The 18,045-nt window shown below is 62.4% G+C and overlaps 1 protein-coding gene across 1 annotated transcript; it reads left to right on the top strand.

Moving 5' to 3' along the window:
- The first annotated feature begins 437 nt into the window (after nt 1-437).
- GATD3 (glutamine amidotransferase class 1 domain containing 3) lies at nt 438-9,958 on the top strand. The gene is made up of 7 exons (XM_012779075.3): nt 438-978; nt 1,766-1,818; nt 3,413-3,526; nt 4,495-4,614; nt 7,584-7,676; nt 8,106-8,262; nt 9,121-9,958. Exons 1-7 carry the CDS (start codon nt 484-486, stop codon nt 9,247-9,249), a joined length of 1,161 nt encoding a protein of 386 aa, XP_012634529.3. The 5' UTR covers nt 438-483; the 3' UTR covers nt 9,250-9,958.
- Nucleotides 9,959-18,045: the final 8,087 nt, after the last annotated feature.

Below are 18,045 nucleotides of genomic sequence, written 5' to 3'. Positions count from 1 at the left end.
CCCTCCTCACCTCAGCCTTTTGATAAGTGTCACACCTGCACAGAGACGGACAGCTGAGTGGGCGCCCGTGGGGTGACAGAGGAGGAGGAGCGGGGCCCCTCGGTAGTCACATGACCGGGAAAGGCCCTCGGCCTGGCGGCTGCACGCGGACAGGGCGGGCGTGTGGCCGCCAGCTCCCGGAGACGGGGCGGACCAGCTCCGGAAACGGCCGCCGGGAGGACCAGGGCAGGAACCCCGGGCGGGGCGGGCGCCGCTGTCTCGTTACGGGGACGGCATCTCGTCACGGGCGGCGATAAAGAGCGGCGGCATCACCTCGAGGGCGGTACCACATCAAGGGGCCGCATTACGTCAAGGGTGGTAGTATCACGTCACAGGGCGGCATTACACCAAGGGCGGTGGCATGACGACAAGCGTGGCCACGCGGAGGCGTCGTGTCCAGAGCCGCGGTTCAGCGCGGGGCACCGGGCCGCCTCCACGGCGGGGATGCGCCGGGGCCCACCGCAGCGACCAGGCGCGGGGCGCAGGGACTCCCCGGCCGCGGGTCTGGAGCTGGACGCCGGCCCACGCGGGCCAGGGTCGTACCGACGGGCGGGGCCCGGCGCTCTGATGGCCACTGCGCAGCCGCGGCCCAGCCCACCGACGCGCCCGCGGGGATTGGGGCTGATCCTGTCTGATGGCAACTGCGCAGGCGTGGCCCCGCCCACCGGCTCGCCGGCGAGGGGTTGGGCGTGTCCCAGGGCCCCATTGGCTACTGCGCAGGCGGGCAGTGCGCAGGCTCGGTGGCGGAGGCCTGACCCTGTGACCCCCGCTGTCCTCACCGCTATGGCGGCAGCCAGGGCCTTGGGGTTGTCGAGACTGGCCGCGGCCTCCGCGCCGCTCTCCGGCCGCCTCCGGCCGCATCCCCCCAGGGGTCGGACGCCCTTGCCGCGCGCCGCCCTTCACGGCTCCGCGCCGCGACCCGCAGCCAGGGTCGCACTGGTGAGTGTGCGGCGGGCCGCCTCCTGCCGCCCGAGGTCGGCCCTCTCCGTCTCGCGGGTCAGTTCCCGCCGCCCGAGGTCGGCCCTCTTCCTCTCCCGGGTCAGTTCCCGCCGCCCGAGGTCGGTCCCACCTCCCTAAGTCAGTTCCCGCCGCCCGAGGTCGGTCCCACCTCCCTAAGTCAGTTCCCGCCGCCCGAGGTCGGCCCTCTTCCTCTCCCGGGTCAGTTCCCGCCGCCCGAGGTCGGTCCCACCTCCCTAAGTCAGTTCCCGCCGCCCGAGGTCGGTCCCACCTCCCTAAGTCAGTTCCCGCCGCCCGAGGTCGGCCCTCTTCCTCTGTCCGGTCAGTTCCGGCCGCCCCACGAGGTCGGTCCTCCTTCTGGGTCAGTTCCCGCCGCCCGAGGTCGGCCCTCTTCCTCTGTCCGGTCAGTTCCGGCCGCCCCACGAGGTCGGTCCTCCTTCTGGGTCAGTTCCCGCCGCCCGAGGTCGGTCCCACCTCAGTTCCCGCCGCCCGAGGTCGGCCCTCTTCCTCTGTCCGGTCAGTTCCGGCCGCCCTACGAGGTCGGTCCTCCTTCTGGGTCAGTTCCCGCCGCCCGAGGTCGGCCCTCTTCCTCTGTCCGGTCAGTTCCGGCCGCCCCACGAGGTCGGTCCTCCTTCTGGGTCAGTTCCCGCCGCCCGAGGTCGGTCCCACCTCAGTTCCCGCCCCCCGAGGTCGGCCCTCGTCTTCTCCCTAAGTCAGTTCCAACCGCCCGAGGTCAGTTCCCCGCACGTCAGCTCCCGCTTCTCTCCAGGTGCTGTCTGGATGCGGCGTCTACGACGGGACCGAAATCCACGAGGCCTCGGCGTAAGTCCTCAGGGTCAGCTGGTCCTCCGCGCCAGCTCGGGAAGGGCTCTCTCCCCTCCCCGTGCAGTTTGCCTTTCCTTGAACCGGTTAGAGAAAGCACGCATTTTAAATATCCTATTGCTGACTAAAAAGGCAACAACGAGTGGCAAAAACAGGGGACACTGAAAGCACTTTTAAATATCGGTTAGTGTACTCTCATCTGGAGGCGATCACTCGGCGTTTCACTTCAGTGTGTTCAGTACACACACGTTTTAGAGACTTTGGGATCGCAGTTACTTGCCGCGTGTGAATGCTTCGACTGCAGAGGAACTGATTTCCTTCCATTCAGTTCTCAGCTGCAGGTTGTTAAGGTTACCTTGCGTCCTGTTCTGGGTTGCAGATAGGTTATCACTTATGAAATCGGTGAGTTACTGCTGCTCTGAGTTTTCATTTCATCACAAGTTACAGTGAGCAGAACCAGTAGGGTATCAGGCCTACTGCACATGCCAGATCACTGTGTTCCCCGTGTGGTTAAGAGTAAATGGGAGAGGAGAGGTGCAGGTAGTAGTTCAGGTGTGTCGGGCCGCTGAGAGGGGACTGAAGCTAGTGGTTGTGCAGGGCGACAGCACCTGCCCAATCTGGACGTGTCTCTAGACATGGAGAGAGCCTCGGAGTGATGGAGCCAGGAGGTAGAGGGCCAGGATTTGGTTTGTGACTAGAGCTTGGGGGAAAACGGCCTGTGAGTCAGGAGACAGCCACGGAATAGCTTGAGACCGCCCAGGTGGACCAGCCAGGCATGTGTCTGGGGTCCCTGGGTGGCTTCCTTACAGATACCAGGACCCAAGGACCAGAACCACCGTTAGGAAACGGTGACCTTAGGCAAGTCACTGTGTTTCAAGCCTCAGTTTCCTCTGTGGAAGGAGCAGTAGGAGCCCCTGTGTCTGGGTGAGAATAGCGAGCTGTCGTGAGTTGGCATTTGGGATCTAGCTGGCACAGAGTGAGCCCTCACACTGCCAGCTGCTGTCCTCAGTGGGAGCCGTCCTTTGCCCTTGGGGAGAGGGAGCTCCTCCCGCCTGCTCACGTCGTCCTGGTGTCTCCATGTCTCTCCCACCACCTGTGACAGAGGAGTTGGAGAGGCTATGAATCGAACTTACTAAGTCATGTGGAACCCCTCACATACCTCCTCCGAGCATGTCACACACGCTGCTGTTCATTCTCGGAGTTCTGTAGCCAGCGGCCCTGGGAGGTCAGACAGGCCTTGGGTGAAGGCTGAGCGCTCGGCAGCCGCCTGGGAAGGCGAATGCATCCAGGCTGTGGCCTCAGCTGAGTCACCCGGCCTGCCGTGTCCCAGCTTGCACAGGGCACTGTTGGGACCAGATGATCTCCCCAGACTACTTCTGTGAGTCCATCATAACCCACCAGGTGACAGTGAATTGGGATTGGGGGCATTTGAGTTAGCAGGCCAGCCATTCCTTTTTGAAAAGTGAATAGGGTATTTACGTGGATTAGGAATTTACTCCTGGCACTAAGCTAAAATCCTGTTTTTAAGTTTGCCTTAACACAAACCTGGAGGGAGCTGGTTTCGAAGGGTGGTCTCTGGTTTTCTCCTGTGCAGGATACTGGTACACCTGAGCCGTGGCGGGGCTGAGGTCCAGATCTTTGCTCCTGACGTCCCTCAGATGCACGTGATCGACCACACCAAGGGGCAGCCTTCTGAGAGCGAGACCAGGTGGGAGACAGGACTGGAACTTCTGCCCACCTCCCACTGCGCAGCCTTCATCGCTGGCTTGATTTTAACGGGTGCCCGAATCTGTGTGTTCAAATAAGGCCCCCGGCGGCTGTTCTGGAAGTGATGCCGCTTTGGCTCGGAATATTTCCTGCCTTCCAGTACTTTCAGAAAGAGAAAATATTGACTACGTGACTTCCCGCTGAGCAGAGCTGCTCACTCCTTCGTTTTGGGCAAAGATGGTCTTTCTCAGATGGGTCATCCGCCTGAGTGCATGTCAGGGTGCCAAGTCTCAGCTGGTCCCAGCAGCGCTTCCGTGACTGAGGCGTGTGTGGTCCTGGCCATGTCCCGAGATCTGTTTCTCCCCCTGCCCGTCCTGCTCCCACTGCAGAGTGGCAGCCCTTCAGGGTGCTTCCCGGCGCCTTCCAGCTGGCTTCAGGCAGCGAGAGGAGCTGGGGGCTTGAGACCAGAGAAGGAAACCGCAGCTCTGTCTCCCGGGGACTGTGGTTTCCTCTGCCTGGGCGACTGGCTCCTGAAGCCTGTTACTGCTCCTTCTGTCCCCTAAGCCGAGGCTGCTAGTAGCGTCCTGCTGGGTGACCCTGGGTTGCTTCACTTACTGTGAGCAGTGGCTTCTGTGCCCCCATCCTGAGGGGCGCGCTGGGTCCTGTCTGCTTTAGAGACTTGGAGGGATTTCCTCTCCCTGGTGGCCCTGACCGGTGCAGAAGGCTGAGCCGTCCAGCATAGGTTCCGACGTGCTGCTCTAGTGGCCTTCTGTGTGGGTTGAGAATTGCTAGAACGGTTTGGTCTTTCCCAGTGCTCACCTGGAAGTGTTACGTCCCTGCCACGTGGGCACTGTCCCTGCCAGCTGAGAGCTGTGCGGAGAACGTGTCCTTTGCGGGCAGCGTCCCCAGTGCTGCTCCGCAGTCCCGCGCCTGCTCACTGAACCTTTCTGTCGGGCTCTGCTTTCCCAGGAACGTTCTGACCGAGTCGGCCAGGATCGCCCGGGGCAAGATCGCAGATCTGGCCACGCTCAGCGCAGCCAACCACGATGCCGCCATCTTTCCCGGAGGCTTTGGAGCTGCCAAAAACCTGTGTGTATTCAAGTTTCGGGGTCTCGTGCTGCTTTCCACGGGCAGCGCCAGCTGGGGGGGGGCTGGTGGCAGGAGCAGCCGTTGGGGTCTGGGGTCTTACTGTGTGTGTGCCTGCTCCTGACCGGGAGCCACTGTTGGGTGGCGCTCAGGTGGCATTTCAGCAAGGCAGGTGTCCTCTGCCTCCCCTCGGGGCACTCCGGGTACTGAGTGGGCTGCCAGAGTGGGCTTCCCTCTCCTCCCGCCACGCTGAGGGTCTCGTCACAGTGGAGTCGGTCTCTGGCGTTTATTCTTTGCAGATACCAGTTCTCTCGTACAACCTTGAAGCACAAAAGGTTGCTTTCCCCGTTAGAGAGCTGGAGTGGTGGTCTTGGCCTCAGTCTCGACAGGAGGAAGGGAGGCCTTCCTTGCTTTGCTGTTTGGGTTGTTTCCATAGTAACTGGACCAGGCACTGTGGGGGGCTGGCAGGCACCCCACACAGCAACGGCCTCTGGGTTTCAGATCCCCTGTTTCCTTCCCCTCTGGCGTCCCAGACCCCTCCCGTCCCTGCCCTCCCAGCTTGCGCCCTCCCTGCTGCTCCGGCGCCCCGTTCTACCTTCCCCTCCGTGTGCGGCGTCCACGCAGCGGGGCGGGCAGCACCCACACCTAGATCACAGACTGAAGGGCTTCTGGCCTGTGTTTCCCTGCTGCCCGCTGAGGGCCGCGTCAGAATCTCCTGTTAGCATTGTGAAGCGGGCGTCCCCTTTACTCCCTGTCCCCTTCTGTCCCCACCAGCTCCTCCAGCCAAGTTGGGGAGGAATGAGGGCGGGCAGGCCACCTGCTTTGAATCTGTGTGCTGACTTCGTCCCTCCTGTCCCACGTGGTCAGCTGATGAGCCGACCTTTATTCCACCTGCAACAGCACAGCAATCTCCTGGCTGGCCGCTCTTGCGCTCCGGACGTCCTGTGCAGGGTGGGGAGGGACAGAGGCGCTTCCTTCTCTGACCACCCCCTCCCTTACTCAGAAGCCTCAGGCCTGCGGGTGTCAGGGCCCCTCCTCCCGCCAAATTCTGGCTGTTTCCCAGCCCCTCTGGCAGTGCCACGCCGTGCTCCTGCCTCAAGTCCACTCCTCTCCCGAAAGCCAGGGGGCTTCGGTGCTGCCTGAGCCCCAGGCTAGCGTGGCCCTGTCCTTTTCTCCAGTGGTTCCGCCAGCCGCCAGCAGGACGGGCGGCAGTGTGTACGGCCGGAGTTTCTCTCCAGGCGGTTTCCCTGTGGAAAGGGTGAGCTGAGTGAGCTCAAATTGCTCTGCTTCACATTTGGCCGTGACCGCCTTGCCGGAGGGGAGAGGGCCGTGGGAGGCTTTGCTGGGGCTCCGTGTCCCGGCCCGCAGACCATCTGCACCTGCTACCCGAGGAGCAGGGCGTGGGGCGTGTCAGGGTGCGTGCGTGGTGTGGTGGGGCTCTGTCGCAGCACTCGGGGACCGGGGCCTTCGGACCCAAGAGGTGTGCATCTGACCTCGTGTCCTTCCTGGGCACTGCTTGCAACCCTGCCCACCCTTCCAGAGGACAAACTGGCCCCGGCTTCCGAGGACAAGTGCTGTGGCCGGGCGCCTCTGATGCGGCGGCTGCCATTCCCCGGGTCAGCGTGGCTGCACCAGCGGCAGCAATGCCGTCAGTTATGTGGGGTCTGGTTCCCTTCCTGCTCTGACCCCAAACTCTCCTGGCCACTGCTAACAGCTCTCTGTTTATTTCTAGAAGATTCTGTGTATATGGGTATGTTAAAATGTAACCAGGTAGGCCGGTCATAGTGGCGCACGCCTGTAATCCTAGCATTTTGGGAGGCCGAGGTGGGCGGATTGCTTGAGGTCACGAGTTTGAGACCAGCCTGAGCAAGAGCGAGACCCCGTCTCTACTAAAAATAGAAAGAAATTAATTGGCCAACTAAAAATATATAGAAAAAATTAACCAGGCATGGTGGCACATGCCTGTAGTCCCAGCTACTCGGGAGGCTGAGGCAGGAGGATTGCTTGAGCCCAGGAGTTTGAGGTTGCTGTGAGCTAGGCTGACGCCACGGCACTCTAGTCCAGGCAATGGACTGACATTCTGTTTCAAAAAAACAAACAAAAAAATTAACCAGGTAGCAGCATCTTACACATGTCGTTCTGTGCGTTGTGTGTTTTACTCGCCAGTGTAGTTTGCAGATGGCCAGCACAGAAGTCCCCTGTGTAGACCAACTGCGACCTGTTTAACCAGTTCCTATTGACGGCCACCCAGGGCATTTCCTGTTATCTTGTTTTCAATAGCGTTTTGGAGGTGTGACTGACGTACACCTGTTCAAAGTGCACAGTTGATCACTGTGGGTCCTGTGCACCCCTGAAGCAGTCTCCACATGGGGACGGTGACCTTCCATCACCCCAAAAGGGTCCCAGTCCTTTGCAAGCAAACACAGGACAAAAATGCTGGAATGGGGGGACAAGTAGCGCAGAGCCCAAGGAGCAGAGTTCCTGTGCACTGGTAGATCTGGGGGTGTGCTAAATTGTAGCTCTGTCCCCCACCCCCGCAGCTCCTGCCTCAGGCAGCGTGGTGAGGAGGGCGTCTGTGAGCTGGCGTCTCTGTCGCTGGCGTGGGTACAGCCTCTGTGTTTGGGTCCGTTGCATTTCTTTTCCTGCAGCCTCTGCTTGCTGTCTGGCTTTCTCGCCGCCCTTGACTTAGCAGACTGGAGGGTCCACGGGGTGTGTCCCAGCGCCTTCCGTCTGCCACCCCCTTCGACATCCCTCCACTTTCTGTGCTGTTCCTGCCTAAAAACGGGAAAAAATCGGATAAGTGATTACATGGAAAGTCACACGCACAGACAGGCACCCACACACGTGTTACTCACCACAGCTGTTTAGCACTCAGTGGAGCCAGACCTCAGAGCTGGGGTGGCGGGGTAGGGGGTGCCCGGGAGAGCAGACGCCAGCGCGGCGCTGTCTGAAGAGGCCTCCTCTCTCGGCAGGAGCACGTTTGCTGTGGACGGGAAAGATTGCCGAGTTAACAGAGACGTCGAGCGTGTCCTGAAGGAGTTCCACGCAGCCAGGAAGCCCGTCGGGTAGGTACAGCCGGGCCTTGGGGAGGGGTCGCTTACAGCGGGGCGGCGGCCGGTGGAGCTCAGGGGCAGCCGCAGCCGTGAGCCCTGGGCCCTGTGCTCCTGGGAACGGGAGCGCTTTCCCTGGGGGGCTCACATGCCATCACTGCTGCCTCCAGCTCCTGAAATCCCATGCTGTGGGGGAGCCTGCCTTCCTTCTGATGTCACCACTGCCCTGGGGAGACCTGTCATCCTCTCGGCTTCCAGAAGGGCCCCCGACAGTCCTTTGTTAACGCCTAGCCCTCCCCACACCCCCCCCCTCGGTCGTCTCAGCACGGCCCCGTCTGACGCATGTTCGCTCTCAGCGCCCCTCCGAGGAGCTGTACCCGACCACACCTGTGTCCCCGTGCCCCCACGTGTCTCTGCGCTGACTGCACTCTTTGCACCTTTCAGCTTGTGCTGCATTGCACCTGTCCTCGCGGCCAAAGTGCTCAGAGGCGTAGAGGTCACCGTGGGCCACGAGCAGGAGGAGGGTGGCAAGTGGCCCTACGCTGGGACCGCTGAGGCCATCAAGGCCCTGGGCGCCAAGCACTGTGTCAAGGGAGTGGCCATATCCTTTCTGGCGGCCGGGACCAGGCCGGTGGTGTGCCTGTTTGTCCCTGAGACGTGTGTTGGGGACGCTCCTCCAGGGCAGCCTTGGCAGGTGACTTCTTCACCAGGAGCTGCGCTGGCCGGTCTCACCTTGGGGGCAGCGCAGGCTCGGGCCTGAGGGAGCGGCAGGGTGCTGGGGGGAGGGGAGTGGACGTGAGGGACGCAGGCCAAGTGCGCAGGAAGTGCCGGCAAGGGCGCCCTGGCTTGGCTTTGGTGGAAGCTCCTCGGGCCAGTTGGGATGGCCCGTCCCAGCAGCCTGGCGTCCCTGCTCCGTCCCGCGGAGCGGGCCCTGTGCGCGGGGAAGGCTGGCGTGGCTGTGGCCGTGGTGCTGAGAGCCTCCATGGGGAAGGCCCGCAGGGCCTCTGGCTGCTCTCGGGATCTGCGGTCGTGTCTGCAGGACCCGGGGGAGAGCGACGGTCTGTGGCTGGTTGGCCCTTGGCTGAAATTGACCCAGCTCCCTCAGGGTTAGCTCCTAATATGGAAAGTGGAGGTGCTGCCACTGCTCGGTCCCAGGGTGGCGTGTGCCAGCCCTGGGGGGTGCGGGCGTACGTGCATCCGGAGGCAGCGCCCACTGCCCGGGGTGGAGGCTGCCTCCTGTGCGGCGCGAGACCCGGAAGGTGCGCCTGTCTCGTCTGACTGGGCAGCGCAGTGTAGGGAGGGGCCTGCCCACTCAGGTGGCCCGGGGAAGGAGTTCTGCTCCGAGTTCTGCCGAGACGCGAGTAGGAGGCGCTGCCCAGGGATCGCCGAGGGGCTGCTGCTTCCTGCCTAGATCCCCTCTGTCCTTGGCGGGTGTTGTTTTTCCGTAACTTCTGCGCACGAAGCTCACGTGGACCTGAAGAACAAGGTGGTCACAACCCCGGCCTTCATGTGCGAGACCGCCCTCCACCACATCTACGATGGCATCGGGGCCATGGTGAAGAAGGTGCTGGAACTCACTGGAAAGTAATGCAGACAGCAGGGCCCCGCTCAGGGCTGTGGGCCCAACCCCCACCCACCTGGCCTTGAGCTGGAGGCCCAATCTCCGTCCAGCTGGGAACATGGCAGGACTTCACTTTTCTACCTAAGCAGGGGGTGTGGGTACGTGGGGTGGCCTGAGACACCGTCCTTGACTCGGCTTCCCCGCGCGGAGGCCCAGGCGGCCGATGGCTTGGTCTGAGCCGCGTGACTGCCTGGCTGCGCATCTCCTGGGAATGTACGTCCGAGCTGCCTTGCCGGGACGAGAATCAGCAGAGAAACGCTGTTCTGCAGGCGTAGGGTGATGGTTCAAGTTATTCAGTTTTTGGAAGAAAAAAAATTTTAAATTTACAAGTCTAATCAGGAAACCAGAGATACCACGTTTCTAGACAAAGGTTGATTCTGTATCTGGGGTAAGCTCGTGCTCATTAAAGTGAGGGGCTCTCTGTCGCAGCCAGTCCTTTTAGCCATGGAGAACATGCTGCTTCCAGCCGGCACTTCCAGCAGCTGCGTGTTCGGCTTGGAACCGCCGGGTGCGGAGTGTAAACGGGGTTCCTAGGTTAGTTGCGGTCCCCTGGGTTCTCAGGAGGAAGGGGGCTGCCGGCGCTTAGCATCTGTAACCGACCTGCCGGATACCGACGGCAGAGGTCACAGGCCGTGGAGAAGATGTGTGGAAAGGAAAAATAAACTACATGACGTAGTGCTGGCGTTCATCTTTGTGCGTGCGGGGTGTTCATCTTTGTGTGTGCGGGGTGGGGTGTTTGGGGAGAAAACGTCTTGGATGGAAGTGGGGTGTGTATGCACACGTCACCTAATGTGGAGTGTCCTTTCCCCTTCTGGTCTGACTGCCTGAGCAGACGGGCTGGGCCAGCCCCTGGGAGGCTCCCTGCCCGGTGGCAGTGGCTGCTGCAGCGTGGGGGCTGGTCTGTGAAGACGGTGCTGTGGCCCACGTGGCCAGCTGCTGGGCTTGGTCCAGTTTGCACCTGGCTGTGTCGGGCACAGGCCCTGGTTGCGTGGGCACCTGCCACTCGAGGACAGCTGAGGAAAGGGACCTCCGTGCCCGTGTTCCTGGCTGCGCAGTAGGCAAGGGGCAGGCAGGGCTGCAGGCGGAGGCAGGAGCGGAGGCTGGTGCATGTGCGTCCCCTGGCCCTCACCTGGCCTCATGTCTCAGCCAGTCCTGGCGCCTCTGGTTCCTGCTCCACGGGAACTCGAGTCTCTGGCAGCCTGTCCCTCTTGACCCGAGGGCTCTGTGTCTCTGCCCAGCAGGTGCCTGGCGTTGGCGCACAGAGTCGGTTTCTGTGAGCTGAATGGCGCCCGAACACCCCAGCCGCACCTCTTCTGCCAGGTGGACCAGGTAGCTGTGGGCCAGGATCTGGAAGGTCCTGCAGCAGGCACCAGCAGGTCTCTGGCCGCCCAGTGGTGGTGGGAGGGGAGGAAATGAGGTGGGTTGGCTGGGACCAGGCCTGCTACCGGCTGGGGTACAGGCAAGGCCCCAAGCCTCAATGGGACACCTGGAACTCGAGGTGGATGTCGCACCTGCCCGCACTGGGTGGACCCAGCCCCGGCTATGAAGCCTGGGGGGGCACGGAGGTGGGGGTTCGATCAGGCTGGAGCCGCCATCTTGTCTTTGCCTTTTTGTAATTGTGGTAAAATACACATAAAGCTTATCATGTTAACAATATTTGGGTGCACAGTTCAGTGGTATTTAAGTTAATCTGCATGGTCCCGCAGCCACCACCCCCACCATCCCTAGGACTTGCTCCTCTTCCCAGACCGAACCTCATTTCCCCCGCCCGGCACCCCACGTTCCGCCCCTGACTCTGATGACTGTTGGGACCTCATGCAGGTGGGCCTGCGGTGTCTGTCCCTTCGGGATGGGTTTGTGTCGCTCAGCAGAAGGTCCTGGAGGCCCATCGCGTGTACTGAGGTACCGAATGTTAAGTCCTGCTCGGGGCCTATAAGCTTGTGAGGCTCAAGGTGTGCACCCATCCGCCTTGAGGAAATGGGAGTTAACAGCTCTGGGCTGTGTGCCTGGGACTGTTTACCCTGGGCTGTCTGCGAGTGTTTACCCTAGACTCATGCCCATAGCTGTTGTGTGAGACCAGTCACAAACGCCCTGGCTCCGGGCCAGATCCGGGACCGCACGTGACCAGAGCATACGCCTCTTTTGGCTCTGAGCCTTCTTGTTCAGACCACTATCAAACAGCATAAAAGTCCCCGAGCCGCCGCCGCTCTGCTGTCCAACATCTCGGCGTGCGGCTGCCTGGCTGCTCGATGTCCCAGCGCGTTGCTGTCTTTACGCTGCCGGAGACTGCCCGTGACGACTGGCGCCGGTGCCGGGGCCGGCGGGGTCCGGTGGTATGACTGGTGCTTCTCGCTGCTTGTTTTCTCACTGTACTCCGGGTGATCCCCTTGCTTTCCCCTTCTCTTTCCTAATAAATACAAGTAACCCTGAAACTGGTGTGGCTTGTGGTGGCGAGTCCTGCGGATCGGGCTTAAATTGCAAAAAGTCTGTGCACTGCGATTGACAGAATTGATTGTCAGTACATCGTGCCGCAGCGTGAGAGACTCGGTCCCTCCGTGAGCCCGCACGCTGCGCCGGCGCACGCGTGACACGTTCCGCGAGGGCCTCGGGCTGGCTCCACGCTGCAGCGACTGAGTGCTGCGGCTGTGAGCGCGGGGTCACACGTCTCTGTGGGACCCTCCTTTCAATTCTTTGGGGCGCACGACCGATGTGGAGCTGCCATGTCCCGTGACAGCTCTGACGGCCTGAGGAGCCGCCGTCCCATGTTCCACGGCCGCAGAGCCAGTTTGCCTTCCCGCCAGCGGTGCCCGCGTGTCTGCGCCCCACGCCCCCGCCGCACTGGCCACTTTCTGCTTTTCCGTAGAGGACGGGAGGGGTGCGGGCCTTCCCCAGGAGCTGTTGGCCTCACGGGGCATTTCTCGGTGGACCAAGTGACAGGGGTCCCCTGGCTATGGCCTCGGGCATGTGCTCATTTATTGGTGAGCAGCCGCCATATGCCTGCCTGAGCTGGATCCTGGGGTGGGGACAGTGGGACCTGGGGATGTGGCCACCTGGGCTGGCATGGACACCTCTGGGAGGCCTCGGGCCCGGGCTGCAGCTGCGAGGGCAGCCCCCACTGCGGCCCCCACGCTGGGTGAGGCTGCGGCAGGAAGGGCGTGGGTGTGGGCCATGGCCTGGGTCATGCAGGTGCATTTGTGAGGGGCTTCCCAAACCACTGGAAAGCACAGGAAAGATGGGAGGAAGGAAGGAAGAGGAGGAGGAAGCCCACGGGGTGCACGCACTGGCGGGCTTGGGCAGGCTTGCAGACGGGGCCCAGCTCTCCAGCCAGGCCCGGCCCACGCGTGTCCTGGGGAAGGGGCTCTCCGGGCACGAGGACGTGGTTTTGGACACCTGGGAGGGTGGCAGCTTCTATATCTGAGGACAGAGCAGCCTCTTGGCAGAGCGCAGGGCTGGAGGAGCCGGGGAGCCCCGGGGCCGGCTGGGGCCTGGTTTGGAGGGAGGAGAAGACAGGGCTGTGGGCTTCTGCTGGAGCCACCGTCCCGCCGGGAGAGCCTCGGGGGTGGAGCAGGACGGGGGATGAACACAGACACAGACAGAAAACACACACACAAAAGAATTGACTGCAGCCCCAGAAAAAAAACCACACAGACACAAAACCGGGTTCAAGACTGCAGCGCTTAAAGCACCGGTCGTTTTATTTTTATACTGTTCAATTTGGCAAGCGTCCCCGCAGCTGTTTTCTCACGCCAGCTTCTTTCCCAGCCACTCTTTGGTACGTGATTCCCACGGGTCAGCAGCACCTGTTTCTGCAGACAGCACCAGAGATGCCCCCGACTCTGACGCCGTTTGCGGGAACCAGACGCCTGGCTCGCTTGCGTGGCGCGGGGAAGATGCGTGCTCCCTCTTGGCGTCTGACTCCGTTTGCGGGAACCAGACGCCTGGCTCGCTTGCGTGGCGCGGGGAAGATGCGTGCTCCCTCTGGCGTCTGACACCGTTTGCGGGAACCAGACGCCTGGCTCGCTTGCGTGGCGCGGGGAAGATGCGTGCTCCCTCTGGCGTCTGACACCGTTTGCGGGAACCAGACGCCTGGCTCGCTTGCCTGGCGCGGGGAAGATGCGTGCTCCCTCTTGGCGTCTGACGCAGTTTGCGGGAACCAGACGCCTGGCTCTCTTGCGTGGCACGGGGAAGATGCGTGCTCCCGCTTGGCGTCTGACGCAGTTTGCGGGAACCAGACGCCTGGCTCTCTTGCGTGGCATGGGGAAGATGCGTGCTCCCTCTGGCGTCTGACGCCGTTTGCGGGAACCAGACGCCTGGCTCGCTTGCGTGGCGCGGGGAAGATGCGTGCTCCCTCTTGGCGTCTGACGCCGTTTGCGGGAACCAGACGCCTGGCTCTCTTGCGTGGCGCGGGGAAGATGCGTGCTCCCTCTTGGCGTCTGACGCCGTTTGCGGGAACCAGACGCCTGGCTCTCTTGCGTGGCGCGGGGAAGATGCGTGCTCCCTCTTGGCGTCTGACGCCGTTTGCGGGAACCAGACGCCTGGCTCGCTTGCGTGGCGCGGGGAAGATGCGTGCTCCCTCTTGGCGTCTGACGCCGTTTGCGGGCACCAAGACACCTTGGCCTGCGTGCAAAGCCGCATGTCCTTGGCTGTTTGTCTGGGGGAACGGTTCCCACTGCCGGCCAACAAGGCACGCACTGCTAACTGTGGGAACAAGCAGCGAGCTCCCATTCTGCTGGCTTTAGGTCTCGGCCACTCTCACCCAGGGGCGGCTCCTTCAGTGCTGGGCCAGCTGGGCCGGTCCCGGTTCCAGCTCAGGGCTGACTCTTGCCCTGGGTCACCCAGGTGGAGCATCTCCCCCACCCCCGCTCCCCCGCCCCAACTGCAGCCACAGAGCAGGGGCGAGGGGGCTTGCAAGGGCTTGAACCACGTGTGTGCTTATGTAGGTGCACACGTGTGTGCATGTGTGCCTGCATGTGTGTCACCTCTAGGCGAGGGCCCGGGAGGCCCGGCCTGCAGCCGTTACGCAAACAGTAGCTATTTTTATTTATTGCTTTGCCGTACGCGTTACCTTCCCAGAAAGCCGCTGCAGCTACAAGAAAAGCAAAGCCAACCAGTGACTTAGGGACTCTGGACTCGGAGGCAGGTGCAGCGGGGCCTCGTGTGTGTGGGAGCGGATGGGGTGTCATTTCTGAGCTGGAGCATGCCTGGCGCTCTCCGCCGCTCTGCCTGGAGGGGGCTGAGTCAGTGGCCTCCTGCCACGTGGGTCCTGCCTTGTGGGGCGCTCCTGTCCCCGTGGTCCCTGGAGCCTGACCCCATGGCAGGGCAGGTGGCCCCCTTGCCGCTGGCGCAGTGCCCGCGGGGGGCCTGGCCCTGGGCAGCTCTCGGGCCACCTGCACTCCAGGTGAGTTTTCTGAGCGACGTCTGCCCAGAGGGGAGTCGGACAAACGCGCTGAAGAGGTAATAAAAACGGAATCCACTTGCGCGCCATCTGTCTGGTCCAGCACAGGGCACACGGCGGGAGAAGAGGGGTCTGGTGTTGGCGTCCCAGTGGAGCATCTGGCTGCAGGCACCTGCACTCCCCGTCCCCGAGCAGTGGTGGGACCCATCCCACCAGATTAGTCCGAGGACCTGTGGAGCCACACAGGACTGTGCTTGGAAGCGCAGGGTCCCTAGGGCCCTGGAATCCAGAGTGGTGCTGCGGGGTGGGCCATCGGCAGCCCCGGGCACGACCCGCAGAGGCCCTGCCCGGCCAGCTCAGTCCCTGTTCTTCCCCCATCCTTTAGGCTTTCTGGAACCTTCCAGGGCCCCTGGTGCTCCCACCACTTCCCCAGGGTGAGCCCCCGGCAGGCAGGCCCTGCGCGGGCAGGTGCGCCCTTCCTGGGGCTGCAGTAACAAGTCACCGCACGGGACGGCGGGGACTCTCCGCCCCGGGTTCTGGAGGCCAGAGGTCCGCGCTGGGCTGGCCAGAGTCCGGCCCAGGTTTGGTGGCTGTGGGTGTTTGCTGTCCCTTGGCTATGGGAGCATCGCCCGGCCTCTGTCTCCAGGTCAGGTGGCGTGCACTGTCTGCATGCAAGTAAATCTCCCCGTGTACAAGGACACCTGTCGTGTGGGGTCAGGGCCCAGCCCTGCAGCCTCGCTCTGCCTTACTCAGCTCCGAGAAGACCCTCTGTCCGGTACGGGCACGTCGTGGTCCCGGGGGGCCAGGCCTCAGCTCAGCCTCGGGGGGTCACAGCACGGCCTGTAGCAGCGGCCCTAGGACCCGTTCTCGGGAGGGAAACTGATGTGACAGAGCAGCTGTCACACCCTCCTCCCGAGGACTCACGCGGAACGTCGAGGGTGGGGACTGTGTAACAGGGAGCAGCCTGAAAAAAAGGCAAAAGTATTTTCTGCCTCTTTGAAACTCCCCCTATTTTTGAGAACCAAAACCTGCGTCCTGCCCAGGCTGGTCGCTAGGGGGAGCAGGGAAGCCTCTTGTTCTTACCCCGGCTGGCACCGGCCCCCAGGGGGCCACCTCCCCGTCTGGGCTAGGGACACGCAGCAGAAGAGCTGGCAGGCCCCTCTCCGAGCCTCTCCCGTGTTTCTGAGCGGGCCTCAGAGAGGAAGTTCCGTGGGGAGCACGTCACAGACGCTGCTGGGCGGGGGCAAAACGCCACTTAACACATCCGAGTGAGAAATGGCTGGGGGAGGGGGTGTCCCTGCTGGCTTCCTGGGCTGCTGCAGATGCAGGCGCTCTGGGTCCAGCGGGCGGCTCGCCCGGATCGCGTGCGGCAGGGCCGGCCCCTCTGAGGCCTGTCGTTGGCGCGCAGACGGCGCCACCTCCCTGTGTCCTCACAAGGTTGTCCCTCTGTGCCTGTCCGTGTCCTCAGCTCCCTCAAGGACCCCGGTCAGGTTGGACTCGGGCCCACTCGATGGCCTCATTTAAACTGACTTTCCTCTGTAGAGACCCTGTCTCCCGAGACCGGAGGATCACTCGAGGTCAGGAGTTCAAGACCAGCCTGAGCAAGAGCGAGACCCTTGCTTGTCTCTATTAAAAATAAGGGGGACAAAAAATTAGCCAGGCAACTAAAATTAGGAAAAATTAGCCGGCTGTGGTGGCGCATGCCTGTGGTCCCAGCTACTCGGGAGGCAGGAGGATCGCTTGAGCCCAGGAGTCTGAGGTTGCTGTGAGCTGTGATGACAGAGTGAGATTCTGTCTCATAAGAAAAAAAAAAAAAGGCCCTGTCTCCAAATATGGCCACCTTCTGAGGTAACAGGAGGGTCAGGACTGTGTCAGCATGTGAATTTGGGGGACACAATTTGGCCCACGACACTATCTTTTTTTTTTAGTTAACACCGGGCGGAGAGTTAGTACAGGAGAGCAGAGCTGTGGCTGTTGGCGCTTGCTCTCGGCGGGACGGGCGTGCAGCCACGTGGCCCTCGACAGCTGGGGGAGGACACCCGAGGTGCTGCCATGCGGCCCTGCCCAGGCTGGCCCTGCACCGCCAGGACGCCCCGCCAGGACGGCCCTGCTCTCCTGGGTCCGGGGGTTCCAGGGGTGTCGTGCGTTGCCGCAGCAGAAGCCACACAGCAGAACGGTCACCGTTGCGGCCGCTTTAGCCTGTCCACTCAGTAGCACACCGTGAGCAGCCACCCCAGCCTGCGGCCCTGTCTCAGTTTCCTTATCTGTCTGCGAGCACAGCAGCAGGCGCAGGGCACCAGCGTAGCCAGCCACAGGCGGGTCCGGGCTCCCTGGTGGCATGGCTGTCCCCAGCACTGGGCAGTCCCGCAGGGCCTCCCCAGAAGAGTGCCAGGCGCCGGGGACCCCTCCTCACTGCCCTGCCCTCCAGGTCTGTGTGCGCCCGGGCACCCTGAGCCTCGCTCCCCGGCAGGGTGACAGGGCCCACGCGGGCTGTCCTCGGGTTCTGCAGAAGCCCACTGAGTTGAGGGCTCCTGAGCAAGTGGCTTACGGAGGAGGGATGTGCAGGTGAGGGGACCGGTGAGGGGAGGAGTGAGGAGGTGAAGGGACAGGTGAGGGGATGGATGAGGAGGTGAGGGGACAGGTGAGGGGATGGATGAGGAGGTGAGGGGACAGGTGAGGGGATGGATGAGGAGGTGAGGGGACAGGTGAGGGGATAGATGAGGAGGTGAGAGGATGGGTGAGGGGACAGGTGAGGGGATGGATGAGGAGGTGAGGGGACAGGTGAGGTGAGGGGACAGGTGAAGGGATGGGTGAGGGGACAGGTGAGGTGAGGGGATGGGTGAGCAGGTGAGGGGACAGGTGAGGAGGTGAGGGGATAGGTGAGGTGAGGGGACAGGGGAGGAGAGGGGACAGGTGAGGAGGTGAGGGAACGGGTGAGAGGACAGGTGAGATGAGGAGATGGGTGAGGAGATAAAGGGATGGGTGAGGAGGTGAGGGGACAGGTGAGGAAGTGATAGGACAGGTGAGGTGAGGAGATGGGTGAGGAGATAAAGGGATGGGTGAGGAGGTGAGGGGACAGGTGAGGAAGTGAGAGGACAGGCAAAATGAGGAGATGGGTGAGGAGATAAAGGGATGGGTGAGGAGCTGAGGGGACAGGTGAGGAACTGAGGACAGGTGAGGTGACGAGATGGGTGAGGAGATAAAGGGGTGGGTGAGGAGGTGAGGGGACAGGTGAGGAGATGAGGAGATGGGTGAGGAGAAAAAGGGATGGGTGAGGAGGTGAGGGGACAGGTGAGGAGGTGAGGGGACAGGGCAGGGCGGGACAGGGCTGGCAGGTTGGAGATGGGGGCCTGGTGGGTGGGGCTCCC

Source organism: Microcebus murinus, chromosome 1 (genome assembly GCF_040939455.1).
Source record: "Microcebus murinus isolate Inina chromosome 1, M.murinus_Inina_mat1.0, whole genome shotgun sequence".
In the NCBI taxonomy this organism is placed as follows: Eukaryota; Metazoa; Chordata; class Mammalia; order Primates; family Cheirogaleidae; genus Microcebus; species Microcebus murinus.
Note: the sequence above shows the minus strand (reverse complement) of the source record. Positions and strands in the feature narration are given on the sequence as shown.

Bases quoted from the DNA above. Each gene is read 5' to 3' on its own strand.
- GATD3 (XM_012779075.3), top strand. From the start codon at position 484: ATGCGCCGGGGCCCACCGCAGCGACCAGGCGCGGGGCGCAGGGACTCC. The intron at 4,615-7,583 runs GTGTGTATTCAA...CTCTCTCGGCAG, and splicing joins TTTGGAGCTGCCAAAAACCT to GAGCACGTTTGCTGTGGACG. The intron at 7,677-8,105 runs GTAGGTACAGCC...TGCACCTTTCAG, and splicing joins GCAGCCAGGAAGCCCGTCGG to CTTGTGCTGCATTGCACCTG.